The sequence below is a fragment of the Nothoprocta perdicaria genome, unplaced genomic scaffold (genome assembly GCF_003342845.1).
Source record: "Nothoprocta perdicaria isolate Ctin4 unplaced genomic scaffold, notPer1 scaffold_3, whole genome shotgun sequence".
Classification (NCBI taxonomy): Eukaryota; Metazoa; Chordata; class Aves; order Tinamiformes; family Tinamidae; genus Nothoprocta; species Nothoprocta perdicaria.
In genome coordinates, this window is record NW_020455532.1 from 8,318,739 (window position 1) to 8,337,867 (window position 19,129).

General features: G+C 44.8%; 1 protein-coding gene across 1 annotated transcript in view; it reads left to right on the top strand.

The window, feature by feature from the left end:
* Positions 1 to 1,209: 1,209 nt before the first annotated feature.
* The window catches only part of VAPB (VAMP associated protein B and C), a 32,507-nt gene continuing 14,587 nt past the window's right edge, over positions 1,210 to 19,129 (top strand). Inside the window, exons 1-2 of the mRNA XM_026042203.1 lie at positions 1,210 to 1,387; positions 16,136 to 16,288. Of these exons, the coding sequence (XP_025897988.1) occupies positions 1,330 to 1,387; positions 16,136 to 16,288 (211 nt within the window). The 5' untranslated portion in view covers positions 1,210 to 1,329. The remainder of the gene's footprint in view (positions 1,388 to 16,135; positions 16,289 to 19,129) is intronic.

Sequence of the window (19,129 nt, forward strand, 5' to 3'; positions counted from 1 at the left end):
TTGAACTTGGAGGAAAAGCAGAACTTGGAAAGTTGTTGGACCAAAGTTGTTTGCTTTGGGGAGTCACATTATGTATGATTATATATGATGTAAAGTGTCCTCCAAGCTTTTCCTCGTTAGTTTCCAATTAACTTGCAGCTATGTCTAAGCTGTTCTTTTTCTGCCARTTAGAGAGTTTATGGGCTCGGAGTGCCTAGCGCAATGAGAGAATCTGTTTATAAAAATAAAACAATCTACGAGATCATAGGAAAGAAGATAATCTTTCCAGAGTATCAGCCAAAGAAAACTGTACTCCAAAGCACAACAACAAACTGAATTATCTTGTGATGGGAAATCTAATTAAATGTTACGGTGCAGTTTATAAAATGAAACCCCCAGAAGTAGCAGAAACAAGAAGCCAAGCATGTCCCGGGCTCTGAATCTGATTAACCAAGGGAAGTGGAATAGCAGGGACCTGGGAAAAAAAAAAAAAAAAAAAAAAAAAAAAAAAAAAAAAAAAAAAAAAACCAGCTGGACAATGAAAGGAAAGCACCCCGGGAGCTTGGAGATTCCGCAAATAATGTGAGTTGTTCCTGGTTGCTTCTGTTGGAGCGTTTTCTTCAGCTGCTACGACTGTTACATAAACATCCAGCTGTATGGTGAGTTTTGGCCTCAACAGCCAGGTCTGCAGCTGGGCTCTGGTTATCCAGAGCTGCTATTAAAACCACGGGCCTCTTGTCTGGGGTGCCGATGGMCACAGAGGTGCAAGGCGCCCGAGGAAGGCGCGGGCAGGAGCTCGGCGGCCTTGAGGGACATCCCTCAAGGGAGATGGTGGCTGCGGGTGCGGGCCGGCAACCCCGAGGAAGCCGCTCTGCGGGTTCTGCCGCCTCGCCGCCTGGGGCGGCTGCCTGAGGGCCGCCCCGCAGAGCGCCTGCAGCCCCGCAGAGCGGCCGCGGCGGCGCCCGCAGGGCCCGAGGCCGCCGCAGAGCCACGCTGGCCGCAGGGCCGCCCGGCCCCGCGCTCCAACGGCCGCCGCTCCCCCGCAGCCCGCTCCAAGGGGCCGCTCGCTGCGGCCGCGGCGCCGCAGGGCAGGGCGGGCCGGGCCGGGCGCCGCTGCGCACCCGCGCCCGCCGCCACGTCAGGCGCAGCCTCCCGCCCGCCGCAGCCGCCCGCTCCCCGCAGCGCCTCTGCCCTCGCCGCCCCGCGGGGGGGTACTGAGCGCCCGCGCGCCCCCCGCCTGCCGTCCTTCCTTCCTCCCCTCCCTCCCGCCTTCCTTCCCTCCCTTCCTTCCTTCCCCTCCCTCCCGGCCCTTCCTCTCCCCGCCTGCCGCCGCCGCCGAGGAGGAGGAACATGGCGAAAGCGGAGCAGGTCCTCAGCCTCGAACCGCAGCACGAGCTCAAATTCAAAGGTACGAGGCGGCCGCCGCCCTCCGCCCGCCGGCGCCGCGGGCCCGGCCCGGCTCGGCCCGGCTCGGCTGGCGGGCGCCGCCGCCGCTCGGGGCCGCGCTCCAGCGGCAGCCATTTTCCGGGGGCCGCGGCTGGGCGCCCGCCGCCAAGATGTCCTTCACGGCCGCCCGCCGGCCGGGCCCCGCTCCGCGCGGAGCCGCCGCGGGGGGCGCGAGGGGGAAGGGGCCGGGGGGCCGCGCCGCCCTGCGCAGGTGCCCGCGGGGCCGCGCGGGGCGAGGTTGTGTCCGCGCCGCGGGGCCCCGCAGCCTCGGGCGAATATCCGCAAATGTTCCTCTGAAAATAGCGGGTTATCCACCAGCAGATGATAAAGCGACACTTTCTTTTTTTTTTTTCTTTTTTTTTTTTAATAATCGAAGCATCTAATACAGATTTTTAAACAAGGTGAGGGCGCTTCTTATCTCTTGTTACTAGTAAATATAGGAGAAATCAGCTTATAACGAGGCCCTGGTGGAGAGAACAAAAAAGCGAGGCGCTGCCCCGCGCTGCACCGCCTGTCACGAGCCCGGCTATTTGCGTGTTGTTATGGCAGCCGCGTCAAACACTTGAGGGCCAAGGGGTTGTTCTAGTATTGTTAACCTTAAATATGGTTGGGTGGAAAGTAGCTCTTATTCTGAATAAACAGCTCTCGTTCTGTTTGCTTTTACCAGACAAATAAATCCCAGTCGTGGGTAGAGCTTGGGGTCTTGGTTGGCACCATGTTGAGGGGGTTTGGGGATCGGATTTGGTTTTCTTGTTGTTTCTTTTTTTTTTTTTTTTCATTTTCCTTCCTCACATTTAGCACTGATGTGATCTAAAGCAGCTAATCTGAGGTTCTTGTTGAAATAAATATAACTGTTTAGCCTTGAGGTGCTGCGCTAAACAATTGTGAACCAGCAAAAGTTAAATCGCCAACTGTGTGGGGTTTCTTTTGCCAAGCCTTTAACCAGGAACATGCATTTCTTGCATGGTAGAAAGTTTCTTGACTAACTGCAGCTATTAAATAGCTTAATTTAAAAGCGTTTTTAAATATTAATGCAGGACTTAATGCTGTGCCTTCGTATGCTTCAGCCCTAAATTCCCTCTTAGGGTTTTTCCTAGCAGTGCTGGCCCCTCTCCTTTGTTCAGGAAAGGCCCATTTGAAGTAAYGAGCAAACTTGAAGCTCACAAAGTAGATCCTGCTCCAAGCAGTTCTTCCCTTGCTGGTTTTGTGATGACATATTGCTGGTAATGTGGCAGTAATGACTTTCCCACCTTTGGAAGCAGTTGCGTTTGTTCCCAAAGCATCGCATTGCTCAGGCTGGTGGGTGAAAAGGCCGAGATGCTGTCCTGCCCGAAGCACCTCCTGGTTGTGCTTCCTCACCCGTGTTTGCTGGAAGACGTGACGCTTATTTTGGGGAAGCAACGTTGGCGAGAGAGGATGGAAAGCCGGGTTTTGCAAATGCTGGAAATCTATGACGATCCTATGTCAAAAGGCAGACAGAGGTTTAGGAAAAGCAGACAAGTACCTAGCTCTAATGTTGTTATACTGCGTCGTATGTCTTGTAAATATTGTATTTAGGRAGGAGTATGACGTTGAAGAAAACATCAAGCAGGGATTAAGATACTGGAACGAGGATTTCTCCTGTAACATACTCCATACATTGTTGCAGCCATCTCCCTCTTGGCCCACATTTTTCCTTATAAAGGATTTGGAGATCTTAATAAAGATGCTTTTGCAGCCCCTTGGCTTGCAGCAAATCTTTTAATTTGGTCTCCGTTTCACAACGCTGCGTTTGTGACTTATGCTGGAAATAAAAATCGAGTTCTGCGTGCAGGGTTTTTTCCAGATGAGCATTAGCAGGGGCTGCCTTTCCTGCCCTCCTCCACCTCCCACGCCCAGCTCCTGCACACGCTCCGGGACGGCCCCGGGAGTGCATGCGGCGCCCGGCACCGCGGGGATCCCTCCTGCCACGGCCACCCCGTCCTCTGCGAGGCCCTTGGAATCCGAGCTTTCTCCTTGCCGAGGGCTCCCTGCTTTTGTCAACCCGTGTAGTTTGTAGCCTGGGTGGGAGAGGGGTGAGCTGCAGGCCTAATGTTCCATTTTATTAGCAATGAATGTGAAAAGGACCATTACTTTTATACATGACAACAATTGCATCCCCTCTCTCTCTATATATATTTTTTTAATAAATCTAGGAGGTGACATCGAACAGTCTGTCAGGAATTAGTCTATAAAGTCAAGCCCTTGAAAATTAGGAAATAAGTGATTTAAAGCTGTGGTTGCCTGTGTAATCATGGCCCCCAGTATTAAAAGCATGTGGGCATGGGGTTAATGGCAGCCCCAGCAGAGGTTAGCTTGCCCGACGAGTGGAGGGCATTTGTTTAATGCCAGCAAATGAAACTATGAGAATCTGACTAAGAATCTGCTCTGCTCTAGAGCCTGCCTGGCTGCTTTGATGCTTGCGCTGCTGCCGTGCTCTTCACGGATGCCGTTTCAAGGGTGGCTTCTGGTGTAGGGCATCCGCGCAGCTGGGGTCTCTGCACGCCCAGGTGGCCTAGGCTGAGMTAGGATTTGCCTGTGATTTTAGAGGTTTGCTACAGGTTAGGCTGGACTTATGACTCAGCACTCGCCTGCGGTGCTCCCCAAGTGGCAGAGAGCAGTACTGTCGGATACAGGATGAGTTCCTCGCGAAACAGAGCAAGTTTCTGCCAATTAAAGTGCTGCTTCCAGTGCATGCTTTTTCCACCTGTGTGTACGTGTAACTTTGCTTTCTGAAAAGGGACAAAATAGAAAGCCAGACAGCCAGTGCTTTCCTTTCTTAACAGTGTTACTGGAGAGTTGCCTTGAGGCCTGGCAATATTATTTCCAAGCTCTCACCTGTCACTGGCTCAGATGCTGCTCCTGGGTGCATCAGAGCTGCATCCCCAAGGTGCTGGACCGAGGACAGCTGTACCTGTAGGATGTGCCTARGGCAGGTAGCCAGAGTCCCCTGCAGGCCTGTGTCACCTGGTTGCTGGGCTAAGTGGTTACCTGGCCCAAGGAGGGTAGTTCATAAGAGAAATCAGGTCTGTGCATTGCTCTATAGCAGCGGGAAACCTCCTGTATCTGATGCAAACGTTTGATTTTTACCAGGTCTTTCTAATCCAGCAGTTCAGTTATCTTTGGGTATTAGAATTTGCCTCTACTGAGGCTGMTGTTGTTAGGTCTCAGAGAGAGGTTATGGACTACATAAGACATGGAAACTAAACTATATAATTATCTCTCCTTCCCCGTCAAGGTCTGTAGGTAATGCCTGAAGTTATTCAGAGGGATTTCACTCTCCGGGCTCAATCATTCTGTGGATAAATAGAAATTTCCAGGTGTTTTCAGTAGAACAGGCTGTGTTTAAGAATGTAAAAATTGCACTGAAAWTTTTTCTGAAAAATTGCCTGGTAACTATGATGTGTATTTGTTTTCTGRTTTTGTTTGTTTGTTTTGAGCTGACTATGTGTGTGTTGCCTTCTTTAAACTACTAGAGCCCTTTTGCTAGTCACAGCATAATGGCAGTCAGTACTAGGATTTCTTTGCACTTTGAGGGCTACTGTGTCACTGGTCTTTCACTGTTCTGCTGCCACGTGTACCAGTCTCTGCTTTCCTTTAATTGTCTACCCATTGGTAGCTCAAATATTCAGAATATTCAGAACTTCACATCTCACTGCATACCTGAATTTGATTATCAAGTTGGGCACTTAAAAGGCAGGAGAAGATAATGCTAAATACCAGGCAGGTTTTCTACCTGGTATTTACCTGGTATACCTGGTATTTTCTACCTTTCTACTCTTTTTTTTTTGTACAAATCCAAACATGTGGCCCAAATATCAAATACAATTCATCACTTACTGGTTGCACTTAAAGTTCTTTCTATACTAGCTATTCTTGCCGCCCGAATAAAATCAATACCTTATTCTAACTAGCAAGTATCCATTATAATTGGACTGACTTGCTGCATCTCACTGAATAATCTTAATTTCAGGGGCATCGTTAGTGTTACCTTTGGAATTGCCTCATCACTTTCTGTAGCCTGTAGTGTTCTGTTCACTGCAGATATTAACGGCTTTGTTGGGTGGGGATTGCAGGTGTGTGGGTAGCACAGATCTGAGGCTTGGAACTGGATGGAGAGTCAGACAGCTGTTACTTGAGGAGAGCAGAGCAGATCTGTCTGCTTTTTCAGTTCAGTCTGAAAAACATGTTCAGGCCTCCCGAGACTGTTCCCAAAGTCTCACACAGTCCATTCGATGGCTTCAGCAAATGTCGTTCCTGGGTTAAGGGAGCATTTTGTGCTGCAAAGATTCTAAGAACTGCAGTTGGAGTAATGAGCATTAATGGGATCAAAGTATTGCTATTTCGAGGAAGGTCCTAATGCAGTGATAAGATCAGCATGAGCAACTATCATTTGAAGGTAGTTGCTTCTCTTAGTTTTGTGGGATTTTGTGTTTTTAATGCAACTGACCATTTGCCCTTACTGTATGGGAYACATACATTCAGATTTTGCAGCTTTTTGAGATGCTGAAGTCCATGTGCCAATTTTCAGCTAAATGATTTTTTTTAATAGAAAAAAATCTTAGCCTCTCTTTTTAATAAGTGTTGAAAGTGGGAAAACTTGAACAGTTTGAGCTATGAAACCATTACAATAATGTGCAAAAAAACCCCCACCGGTTTTCTGTGATTAGTATTAAACTTCCATCAGAACGCCTGTCTGATTCAGGTCATGGGATCTGTCCTCTGTTCATCTCCAGAAAATTTATCTGGGAACAACCTGTTCATTGAAAACAAATGCAGAAATGTAAGGGACAAGGTGGCTGCCTTAAGCTCAAGGGATGCAGCCATCCTGTCAAAACAATGGCCCAGGTGAAGAGTCATCGCGGGCGCAGGGTCGCGCAGACACGGAGCATTAATCGTCTCTGTGGGGGCTGTGCCCTGCGTGCCCCGTGTCCTCTCACCTGCAGGATGCAGCGCAAACTTGCATGGCAGCAGTTTCTGGTAATCTCTTCTCAGTGGAATTCAAATTATTGCTTTTTTTTTTCTCTCTCTCTCCCTCTCTCTCTAGATTTTATAAATTAAAAGCTTAATAACAGTGGCCATGCAATGCCTTTTCTCATTTATATGGCAAACTGAATTTTGCTAAGTTGTCCCACATTAGGAATCAGGACCTGGATTGTAGCAAGAATTGCAGTGCSAAGCATTGAGGGGTTGTCGGGTCTGTTGTGAAACTCACCTGGAAACACTGTGAGTGATCCAGCCAGGTGACCTTGGGGCAGCTTACAACCAGGAACCATTAAAAAAATGTTTATCCTTTTATTTTTTTAATCCTTTTTTAAAAGAAGCTTCATTTTTTGCATGTATCCACCTCCGGCAGATACTGCTCCAAATGAGTTTTGTGCAAAATGAGCAAATTCTACATATTGCAGCGTAATTTCTCTACAAAGCCAGGTGACCTGAGGCTTTGTGTCTCCTTTGCTTTTAGAGTGCCTCTAAATGCAGCTTTTCGCCTGGCTGGCGACAATGCAGGAATCAAATGACCCTTGCTAATTCTGCCCACATCTTAGTCACACTCATTTTTTTACTATCTTGTTACCATATTGGTCTTGTGTTTGCTCCCTGCTGGCAGCAATTAATAATTATCGAAAGCAGCTCCTAGTTGGTGCAATAACAGCCTTTTCACTTTTCCTGTCAGTGCAGTTGGTTGGCTTTGAGCGTTTTATTGATGATGTTTGTAACAGTTTTGCTTGTGGTAACAGCTGTTGTTTCAGACTGAAATTTCATCCTTGTTTCTGGGGGGAGTCTGATCCTCCTGCTGCCATGGTGCTGCCAGAAGCCATGCTTTTCTCCAAGGAAATCCTTGTCAATTTAAGGGAGAATTGCTTAGATTCAGAGCTTTCTCCTGCTTCGATCTCTCTCCAACAAGCAAGTCCAGGGCCATAGTGACGGTTCCTGCAATAAGAAGCACCAAAGGCTCAATTCGCTGCCCACCCACATGATAACCAGGGCAGAAAAGCAGCCTATTGTGTGTCTGAATGCCAGGATTTACACAYCAGTTTATTTAAAGTAAGGACCAGGCTCAAGCCAAGCCTTCCAGAGGGTTTTCGACCCAGTGTTTATTTAATATATAAATCCTTTGTACCATTGCTGTTGTAGACAGAGATGGAAGCAGCTTCTCTGCAGAAGGCACATAGGATATTTTCTTATATGCCAGATACTGGTGAGTTTGGAGACTTGGCCTGTTGGGCAGCCTGTGCCCTCCGTCTGGAGCAGTCATCACGGTTCTGCTGCCATTGAAAACATACACAAAGCAAATCACTCTTTCCGTGTTTAATTCAATGTGGGATTAAAATGCACGTGGGTGGGAGGGACTGAATGTTTATGTTAGCAAGACAGTCTGGGCTCAGTTGACTGAGTCTGTCCTCCTGTGTTATAACTGTTATAGCTGAAAATTAATCCACCTCGTCTATAGGTCTTCTGGCCTCCAAATCTGGGTCTTGCTGCTGCCTGCAGTACTTTATCCCACATTATTATAAATACTTTATGAAAATAATCTCTTTACTAAATTCCTTCAGTGTCTAGTTTTCTCAGCTGCAAACGAAGTGCCTCCTACCATCGTGCTATGGATTAAAGATTTCATCGGTCTAAATTTAATCCTGTTTTCTTGGTTGGTTTCCACAACGAGGGGTGGAAAAAAATGAGAAGGGGGAGGTTTGCCTGCTGATCCAGTTACTCGCGACACAGATTATAAAATGGTGAGGTGTGGGACTCTCTGTGGAGCCAAACTTACGTTTTTGCAAACATGTTTGAAGACCTAATTCATGCTTGTAGAAGGCAATTCAAATGACTATATAATTCTTCAAAAAGCACATTTTTTTTCATTTTACCCATAAATGCTCTCCAACGTCTGTTTTAGGTTTGCACTGTCACCTTTGCCCTGTTCATATCTGCAGTTCTTGCTTCTCAGGACGCTTTGCTTACCGATGTATTTTGCATCTTTCTTTAAATATTTGCCTGTGTAATTTCCTCTATTTTTGCAGTCCTTCCTCTGGCCTTCCTGCAAAGGATGTGTCCATTTTCACTAGGCAGAGCAAAATTATTTGTTGTTGCTGTTTTTTATTATTTAGCTGTTGCTTCACTGTATGTACTGGTGTTCATGGTCCTGATCACCAGCACACTGGGTCCCAGTCACTCCAAGCTCTGCAATTCTGTTTTGTCACTCATACAGGGAAACAGATGATATTTATGGGAGTTTGGCTTGGAGGATGCAATGTCGCATTTGTACCTAGTTTTATGCCAAACAGCATAAGCTGTCAAGTATTTTACCCTTTTATTTTAGGTTCTCTCATTGCTTCTGACTAAGTTTCTAATTTGGGGGTTATTTGGACTTTATTTCCTGGATTCTAAAAGCACAGTTAATGGGCTGGTTTTCAAACTCTTCCACAGAAATGTATCCTAATAAATTGGGGATTCCTCTTTATTTGTAAATATATTAATATCTTGATTTTTATTTAACCTTTTTGTTTGTTTTTTTACCCACTAGAAAAGCAGCTATTCATTTTGCCTCTCCGAAACTATAATGTTGCTTGTTTATTCTGGTATCTGCAATTTATGCACAATATTGCACTTAAAATATTTGCACAGTCGCTATTTAAGCTGCATGTCAGATTTGTCTGTTTGAAGAATATATGCGAGCATAAATTGAAGTAGCTGAGATGCACCTTCCCTACCATTTTAATATGCATCTGAAATGGAGATTAGTGATTAAATTAAGCTTGGGAAAATTACTTTGCAAGAAGCATTAGGAAGAGTGTTGTTCAGGAGGTGGGCGGGGGGAAGTGAAATCATGATGCCTCTACCAGGGAAATGCTCCAGAAAACTTTTTTTTTCTTTTTTTTCTTTTTTTTTTCATCCTTCAAGCATCTTTTTTGCCTCTCCTAGGAGCAGTTTTGGCAGGGAATTTGCACATCAGGTGGCTGTGCTGCTCGGAGGAGGCTGCTGGCTGCGCAGAATAAGCGGGTGTCACTGTTGCATCCCTTTGAAGAGCACAGCATCCTAATAGCTATTCCACTAACTGAAGAGAGTACACCCCTGTTTTCTGAGTCTTCTTCAGACCTGGAGAGAGGTGGTGTCGATCATATTTGTGGATGGAATGAGCAGTGTAATGTGTTCGGGGCTCGGATCTCAACGGATGTGAAAGTGCTGGTGAGACAGAGGTAAACCAAAGGCAGCCAGTTCTGCTCTCAGTCTCTTACTCAGCTGTATGTAGAAATAAATATGATAATACTTCTTCTCGTAAGCAATCAAAGCACACGATATTGGTCCGTAATCTTTGCGTGGAATAAAATTCTGAAGAAGCAGCACAAACAAATTACTTTTGGAGAAAAAGTATTTGAAGGGCAAGTTCTTCCATTTCTCTTGGCAAGCTTATGTGTGGCCTCACAGCTCTCAATACTGTGAAGTAAAACAGTTAATGATGCTCTGGGGATATAGGAGGTGACAAACGTTATAATCTAATTGATAGTCTGAAAATAGTCTTCAGTCCCATATTTGTGTTTTTCCTTTTCTGTCCCCTCCCTCCCCTCAATTAAGCATATAACACATGCTCTGGCAAAAATAGGTTGTGTCACAATAGGCCAAGGGAGGACACTGATTAATCCATCCAAATGGGATAATTTACAGACTGTCAACCCTGCTCCAAGCTTGGCACCCGGAACATGTAATATGTTTGTTTTTCTCCATGTTCTTTTTTTCTTGCCTTGGGTTATTTTAACAATTAGGTGATTTAAGTATATATTTCTCGGCAAAAACTAATGCACAGGAAGCAATTTGGATGGCATTTTAATTTTTTTGTAACATTTTTCATCAATGTTTCTACTGCTTGGCAAAGCAAAACTGGAAATGGCCTTCTCCCTCCCTTCTGCTTTTCTTCAAGAGCTCTTTGCCATGGGACGAGTCATGGTGAGAGGAAGGAAATTGAGAAGCTGCTGCAAGGGCAGTTTTATAGGTGCTTCCTTTTAAAATCTGGGCTGAGAATGAAAGGGTTGTGAATGGATTATGGATTGTTTGAAAGCTGCCTCTTTTTTTTCTTAAAAAATAATTTCCAAATTTGGGATTGYTGGATCATTTTGGTAGATTTCTTGTGAAATAAGATGTTTACGCAACACAGGCACTTCTTGTTTTTCAGTCGTGAACTACTTTGATTTAAAAAGTTGCTGATGTTCACTTAATTATAAATGTCTCCAGAGCCAGATGATGATGATGATTAGAATTTGGCATACAGTGCTTTTTAAAACATTAATCTTCACAAGCTTCTCAGTAATTAGATAAGTATTCTCCTGACTTCACAGAGAGAGAAACTGTAAGGGTCCAAATCTGCTTCTGCTTTGGAGTTGCTATCAACTCTTAAGGCTTTTAATAGCAGAAGATCAAGCCCTTAAGTGATTTGTCTAAAGACAAGTAAGATGGTGGGAGAATTTGATTGGATTTGGGGTGTTCTTGATTCCCAGGCAGCTGGCTGGAAGCTCGGGATGTCTTGCTTGACATTTCAGCTTTTCTCGTTTCAATGTTTATTTTTAAAGGTCATCAACTACATCTGACTCCAAAAGGAGCGTCAAGTCGGTCGGGTTCCACACCCATCAGTGAACCCTCTTGACAGTCTTCAGTTTTTACCACCAGGGTTTTTATTTYGGCTGTCTCCCTACTGGCAATCCCACAACAATGAAGTGGGAGGAAAATTGTGGGAACCAGATAGTAACTTCAGGTGATTTCAGGTGCTGTCAGAGCCCCATAAAGAAACTAAGAAGCTGTGGAGGGTGCGGCGGTAAGAAGGGCTGCGAGTAGAAAGGCTGAAGCGTTTGGATGGAGATGTGCCTGAGCTTTGGGGTATTTCACTGCAGGTGTTATCGCCGCTTCAGGCTCTGCGGTAGGTTCATGTGCACTAGAGCAGGCTGAGACCCCAGGCAGCACGAGGAGCTGGTGGAGCTGCTGGGAGGCACTTCCATGCCCCRTGGCCGGGAGCCACCACAAGCTGTGTGGTGGGAAAGGCAGCCTGAAGCATCATGTTCATCCAATAAACACGCATGGTAAACCCAGCACTTCCAGGAGATGGATGGACCACAGTGGACCAGTAGTCAGGTCACATCTTGTCAGCGAGTGGATTTGGACTCCTGAGAGCAGCTGCAGAACAATACAAGTTTCCCCTTCTAGTCTCCACCTGTGGAAATGTCTTCGGTTTCTTTCCTGTGGCTGGTTAATATGTCAGGTGAGTAAAGCCTTTCGCCTGAYGCAGGGACAGGATCAGACCCTGGTGAAGCAGATCTCTGTCCTCCTCGCTGCTTGCCYGCTGCTGCCCGCTGCTGCTTTCCGCAGCGGGTGAAGCAGGGMTGCCTCGGCAGAAGTGCCCGTGGGATTTCTGCCTTCACCCATTGCCTTGCTTTGGGAGCATGTCTGTGCTGCTGCAGTGCAGGGACGGAAGTTGTGGTGTGTGGAAATGTGATGGAAGTGCATCTGAAACATTCTGGGAGTAACACGGGCAATTGCTAGCTTAACATCACTTGAGTGTTTAGACTGGATCAAGTGCCACTGCCGTGCCTTTCTTTTAAAAGTGCCAGTTCTGAAGTTTGTTCAGGGGATGTCCAGCTTTAGGCAGATGATAATTTACATTGGGTTTAATGAAAGTGAGGCATGTGCCTTAATTACTTTGAAGGAAGCTGTCAGCACTGCAAGGAGTGGGACTGCAGCGTGTGCTCCTGGACCTGCCAGCCCTAGCCCGCTACACACGCCATCCCGCTGCCTTTCTTTGGCAGAAGTCTGCAGTGCAGGAAGATGCAATTTTCCTGATGCTGCCTGTTCTGCCTGGAAACTGACTCTGCTTTTACTTTTCCCTGCTGCCGCCTGCTCCTCTCCCTCTCTTGTTACTGGATTAGTCTTCAGCATAAGCAGCTGCGTGTGCTGCCCTTCGTGCAGCCTGAACGACGCTGTGCAGGCGAAGGATGGGGGTGAGAGTGAGACTATGCAAGGCCAGCATGGCCACAGGATGGTGCCCAGCTAATAAAGCAGTTAATAATGAAGATATAGTAGTAATAAGCACAAGATAGAGTAGTAATAAGCACACGTGCAAGGCTGCAGATGACTGCTGCTTTGGTTTGAGAGCTTCTGCTGAAGGCTCTGCCATCAGTGTTTACTTTGTAGCACTKGAGCCAACCTTCCTTCTATGTGTCAAACTAGGCTGCAGCAGTCCTATCGGCATTGAAAGTGTGTGTGCGTGAGSGTGGTTTAATCTTTGGTGCTAATATAAGGATCTGTGGTTAAGATGAGAATAATTTTCTTAAGATTCTGTGCAAATGATGTAGCTGGGTAACATCGTTACTGTAAGAAGCAAGTGATAAGAAACTTAGAGTAAGTACCGTGATGAGCCAAAACCTGTCATCAAAAGCCTGGATTTGCTGTTACAAGCATGTGCAGTGATTTGTTTATTTTTTGTTATTGTTTTTTTTTCTTTGGCAATGAAACTTATTTAAAATTTAAATAGAGCTGACATYATGTTCTTCTGACCTAATTCTCAGGCTTTTGCATTATTACTGAAATGATTTGTGATATTGTAATGCACTACAGTGCAGAGYGGCACTCCTAAGGAAGATTGATACAACACTGGTGTTTGAATAGGAAATGGAGCGTGGCAAATGCTAAGATAATACTGTGATCCTCAAATGTGAAGGGTTGTATGCGTAGCCCCTGGRTGGAAAGCTGTAGTTTGAAATAACCTGGGTGAAAACTGCCTTGTGAAAAGCCATTATATGTTCTGTTTGTTGCTTCGTGAGCAAGGGAACTGGGKTTTTTTTGCCTCTTTTTCTTTAAATATTACCTGTATAGTTTGCATATTATGAGATGCCCACAGTTTGCATGAACACATGTTGACTTTTATTCTCACGGGCAGCCAGAAGTCGTCAGGCCCTTGCGGAACACRACAGACTTTCACCGCCAAATTCAACTTGCTGCGTTCTTCCTTGGGGGCAGCTGGCTCCCATGACAACTCCACRGCACATGGTGCACGTCCAGCCCCTGAGTTTCCCATAACTTTGTCCTTGGGATGACACCAGTGGCATTTTTCTCATGATCTTTACAAAGAGGGGAGAAAAAATGTGGATTTTTTTGTTTGTTTGTTTGTTAAGTGTGAAATGTCATTTAGAAAGCACCCTGCCCTTAGACCTCCTGGGTTTGTGTTTGCAGGAATTGCAGCTTTGCTTTTCTAGGAATATTTTAAATGATCACAAATGCGTTCCTTTGTTTTGAACTGCRTGAAATAAAGGCCTCATTTTACGAGTGCAGCTTCCCTTTAGTCGCCTTTCACCAGAGTCAGCCCGTTGGCTTTAACCCAAGGGCTCCCCAGGTGCACCAGCCTGCCTGGTCACAGMCACCCTTTGCAGCCCCTCTTGGGCAGTACAGGAATTATCCAGATGCTGCCTGGGCTTGTCCATCCGCTTGCAGCAAGGATGAAGACAAAGCTGTTTCCCTGCTGCTGCTGGGAAGGCACTGGGGACGAGTGGAGTGTTTTATCTTACTGTAGCTCTGCATGTGATTCTAGAAATTTTAATGCCTTCTCTTGAGAAATGACGCTGTTAGAAAGCAGACGTGTCTCTCCAGTGCAGAATTAGCCTGTGTTTATGCTGGGATCCATTACCACGACCCACCTGAGGARCCTGCAACCCAGGCTGACCCTTGGGGTTCAGCATTGGGCTATTGAGGCTTCATTTCAGCCTCAATGGGCAGCCCATGGGCTGCACTTTTAAAAGTGAAGAGCTGACAAAGTCAAGAGCTTGGTCAAGTCAGCTGACCAAGCACGGCTGATACTCTGTCATTGCCATGTCCTAATTACTGCTGCTTTACTCTTGTGTACTTGCAATCCCCACCTGTAGTCCTGCGTGTCTGCAGCCTTCTGTGCTGCACCGCTTGCGTGGCCTTGTCAGGAGGAATAAGCCTGGGCCTGAGCTTGTGGAAAGCAGATGCCGGCCTTCCTGGGCGCTTGTGCTCTGGCATCTGCAGACCTGTAATTGGGGAGGTGTAGCAAAAAACGAATTAATGTCTAGTGGGCAGAAAAGAAACAGAAAAGGCAGCTAGGCACACAAGGAATCGTTTTGGTCTGCTGCGGGGTTTGCCTGCCAACCGTCTTGGTATGGTCTATGTTAGCAGTAGGTAATTCCATTTGGAAATTACCCTGCACGCCGAGTTATTGTCATGTTGCTATTGCAAACAGCAGCTCTGTGCAGGGGGGCACGCGCTCCGCGTGCGTTCATGGAGCAGACAGGTGAAAACATGGTGTTTCCCACAGGAGATCTGTCCCAGCAGGCASAGCAGCCCAGACTGTGTCTTTGTAGTGAAGTTAGAAGGTCTGGAAGATCTTGAAGATCTTCTTATCTTGAAGATCTGCTACTGTCTTTACTTAAATGTTTGCTAGATTTTTTCTGATAGCTTCACTTGTTTGGCTCAGTGGCTTACAGCTTCTCGTGCCCAGTTATTTTCCATTGAACTTAAGACTCTCTCTGCATGTGAAGCCCAGAGAAAACCCAACCTCGTGCCTTCACATCAGGCACAGGTTTGGTGAAATCTTTCTCATTTGATCAGGAAATCTATTTGCTTCCATTTTTTTTTTTCCTGCTAGATTGCAGTAAATTAAGATCTGACTTCTCCATTCAGGTAGAAGTGGTGCTCCCTTGTTGTCTGTTTGTTGCAAATATTTAGCATTATTTGGATCAAGGACAAAGGCTTCGGGTCTATAATAGTTCTACAGTGATATTAAATGGCATCTTAAGTGGCAAATTTGTGTCATATATTGTGGAAAAGAATTTTCAAGTCAACCATGCTGCAGTCCAGAACCAACCCTGTATTCTCAAGGGAGCAAAATAAGAACAGTGAAATGTGCTTTTTATAAAATAACAATAACCACCATCCTTTTTACGTTTTAGGACTCGAATTTTTGTGAGAAAAGGAGTACAGATGCCCTACCTGCATGTGGTTTGTCGGTGTCCTTTATTAAACCACTAGCTAGCCTGTTTTCTAGCCTTGGGGTGATGGCAGTTACAGGTAGGAAGGACATCTGCCCAAAATTCACCTACCAGCCTGTGTTTGTTATTGCAGAAGGTGGCACTGGTTGGAGTCGGGCTTCGCTCTTGCAGCAGTCCCGACCACTGCTGTCAGGATCCAGGAGTTCTTCTCTTTCCACACAGTTGTTTCCTGTCTCAGTGACATAGGCAGGTTTGGGAAAAGTTCCTCTGATATTTCATTTCTAGTAGCCAGGTGAATTACTGGGGAAGAGAAATCATAAGTCTCCCTTAAATATGATCTATTAACATGCATCTCTGTAAGCTTGGATTTGATAGCTGCAGGGGGATAAGTGTGATGAAACAGAAGATTTGGCATCATATGATTGTTGTTTTGTTGCATTGGCACCATGTATAAATAACTTCTCCCTTCTTGTTTTGTTTTTAATGCCCAGCTTCCACTGTTAGGCTGTCAGTGTTCATGCGTGCTACATGTCAAGTGCTTGGAGGCCTCTCTACATCATTAGCTTCTTGTGCCCAGTTACCTAAGTGCCACAAATGGGAATCAAACAYTCCTTTCTGAGATTTGCGAGCAGAGCTTTGCAGCCTGCTTAGCTTCTGCTTGGGGAGTATCTTCTTTGTGATTTAAAGTCTGCTTTTGCTCTCTTCCTCAGGGCCTTTTACAGATGTCGTCACCACAAACCTGAAGCTCGGCAACCCTACAGACAGAAATGTGTGCTTCAAAGTTAAGACCACAGCACCACGTAGATACTGTGTAAGGCCTAACAGTGGAATTATCGATGCAGGAACATCAATTAATGTTTCTGGTAAGTCGTTCAAGCAGGTTTGGAGGAGTCAAACAGCTTCATTAAATCAACGATTTCTTGGAATGATTTGCAATTGCAAGGGTTTTGCTGAATGCTGGTAAAAGCAAGAGCATGTGATGTGAAACAGCTGCTTCATGCCTGTTTTGGTTTTTATGTTTTACATCCTGTTTTGGGGTTGGACAGGGGGAAGGGAGAAATACATAAATGAGTTAGAGGTCCTAATAGTCTTAGTCAGTCTGTCCAGGTCAGTTCTGCTGCAAACCAGTCCTCCCCATGGGTTTATTTTTGTAGAGTTAGATTTTTATTTTCCTTGGTTCATATATGTGTGTGTGTGTGTGTCTGTCTGTCTGTCTGTCTGTCTGTGGGTTTTTGTTCATTTTTTGATTTTTTTTTTTCCCCAACTTACCAACATGTGAATGAAAGAGTAGGACTGGGTGGACTGCAGCTTGGATTGGTGTAGACAGTTGCTAAACAGCACCCAGTATTTGTGTTTGGTGCTAAAAAAGTTAAGTGACTAAACCTCTGCTGTTCCATAGGGAAAGTTAATGGTTTTCTTTTTCTTTAATGAGTCAGTAGCTCTTGATTTGGCTAAATGCAGTAATGGAAAAGCAAAGGAGTGGCTTACTTTGTATGCCTGAAGTGAGTATTTCCCATAAACATGGAGAAGTGCATCATTCCTAACGTACTTCGTGACTCACATCACTGTCATAGCCCATGGGAAGAAGTTCTATTATAAAATTATATATGAATTGTAGAGTTGCTACTGCATCTAACTAGYGGCCTCAATTAATACTGAGAATTTCTATTTTAACTTTCTCTTTCCTTGTGGGTTTTCTAGAAATACTTTCTAGAAATATTAGAAATAGAAATCTAATTTTTGTTTTTTGTTGTTTAAAAATAATACATTCTGTCACTGAAGTTTCACTAGATTTATGGGACTTCTCTGGTCCATGTTTCTGGTAGCATAACTAACTCTGTTAGAAAGGTGTAAGATGAGCAAGCTGCATAAATAAACCTTAATATTTCACTTAGGAAAAGGGTTTCTGTAAGCATGCCGGTTTTTAGTAATTTTAATATTGGTTTAACAAAAATAGGCAAGATTTTGGCCTGTGGAAGTCCGTACCAGCAAGCTACTTCCTAATAGGATTTTATATTTTGTCATTAGCCTCTTGCCAAACTTGTCTGTCCTGGAACTAATAGTTTGGGGAACTAAAAACAACTCCTCCTGTAAAACATAGAAATGAAAAAATCAGGACTTTGATCTTGGCAGAATACWATGTAAATTATTTAAAATCCTCATTCTTGGAAAGTGTGCTTCAACAGAATAAAACTTGATCCTGAAAATAATTTGCACTGTAATACAGTGAGATTCTAATGCTGTGAGTTTTCTTGCATGTGTTTACCTCGGTCTCTGGACTCCTCCTGTGTCAAATTGAGCGCGTGTGTGATTGCCAGGCATCCCTGGAGGATGTTGCAGAGGGAGGAGATGGCCAGTGCAGTGCAAAGCAGGGGACAGGCCCTGTTTGAAGCYGTTCTGCTTCAGAAGAAAGCGAGCTTGTATGCAGGAAGCTTTGAAATGACTAATATGTAAATGCAATACAAGTCTCTAGAGAGGAATTGAGATTTTTTGAACCTCAGTACAATCCCCAAGCAGAGCTGTCTGTCATCTCTACTAGCTTCGGGCAAGCATGTTAAATGCATACAAATCAATGAGGTGATAAAGAAAATTAGCACGGTTTCTAGCTACAAATTATCTTTATGCTGTGTGGATTCCTTTCATCTTTCAGATGAACTTTGAAAATTAAAGACTCTCTTCCTTTGCTGGTGCGTGCAGTGCTTTTATAAATGTCACTGTGAACTCAGCTTGGAGTGTTTTCTTAAACCTCTGCTTACAGTGACCCTTARCTCTACCTTGAGCTGCACACAGAGTAGTGAATAGTGTATGAACCCTGTATGCTGTGCTAGCAGCCTGCCAGCATCTTACTTGCTCTCCATCTCTGCTCTTCCCAGAGACACACCAGATAAATTACAGATCCGATCCAAGAAATGAGCTAACAAATCCCATTTTGAGATGTTGCTGTGCTAACCCCAAGTTATGCTTTGCTCCTACCTATATGGCTTTGAGAAACTTAGCTTTCTGATAACTCCTTTGTAGTGATTTATGGTTTTGTTGATTTTTTTTGAAGTTGCTTTGCTGTATTTTATCACAGAGATCACTTTTAAAGTGTTTGAAATACTTTCCTGCTGATAACAGCTTACTGATGATGAATGGCTACCYGAAAAGTCCTTATATTAACATTACATAATAATATACAAGCAGTACATACCTAGTTCTCTAGATAATATATTAATCTAAATTTATAGGTAGGTATCTTACTGAATTCTGGGATTATAAATGTTAACTCTTCATTTCTTAAAAGCTTCAAAATCAGTGCTGCCTTCGGCTGTGACTGAATGTCTTTTTAATGGAGCTGTATGTGTTGCATTCCTGGTAGTTGCATTCCTTTCAGCTGTGCTTGGGACCTAATGTGGAGCCTGAGAATGGCACTGGTTTTAGTTCTGATATCCAAAAAGGATCTTTAGGATCGACAGGAGGGATTGAAGTAGAGCTCTTTCATTTACGGACTGGTGTTGTTTTCAGATTCACGGTGAGGGAGTTTGGCCTTTGCTAAAGGCAATGAGTAACATTGCTCAAGAAGAGAGGACTTATTTTGGATTTAATAAAGTAAAATATAAGTATTTTTTTATTGCTGCCTCTGAATCAGTATTTTTCAATGATATTGTTCAGGTCTTCTTTGAGACATGATAATAAGACCTTCTAAAGTGAAGTACTACTGATGG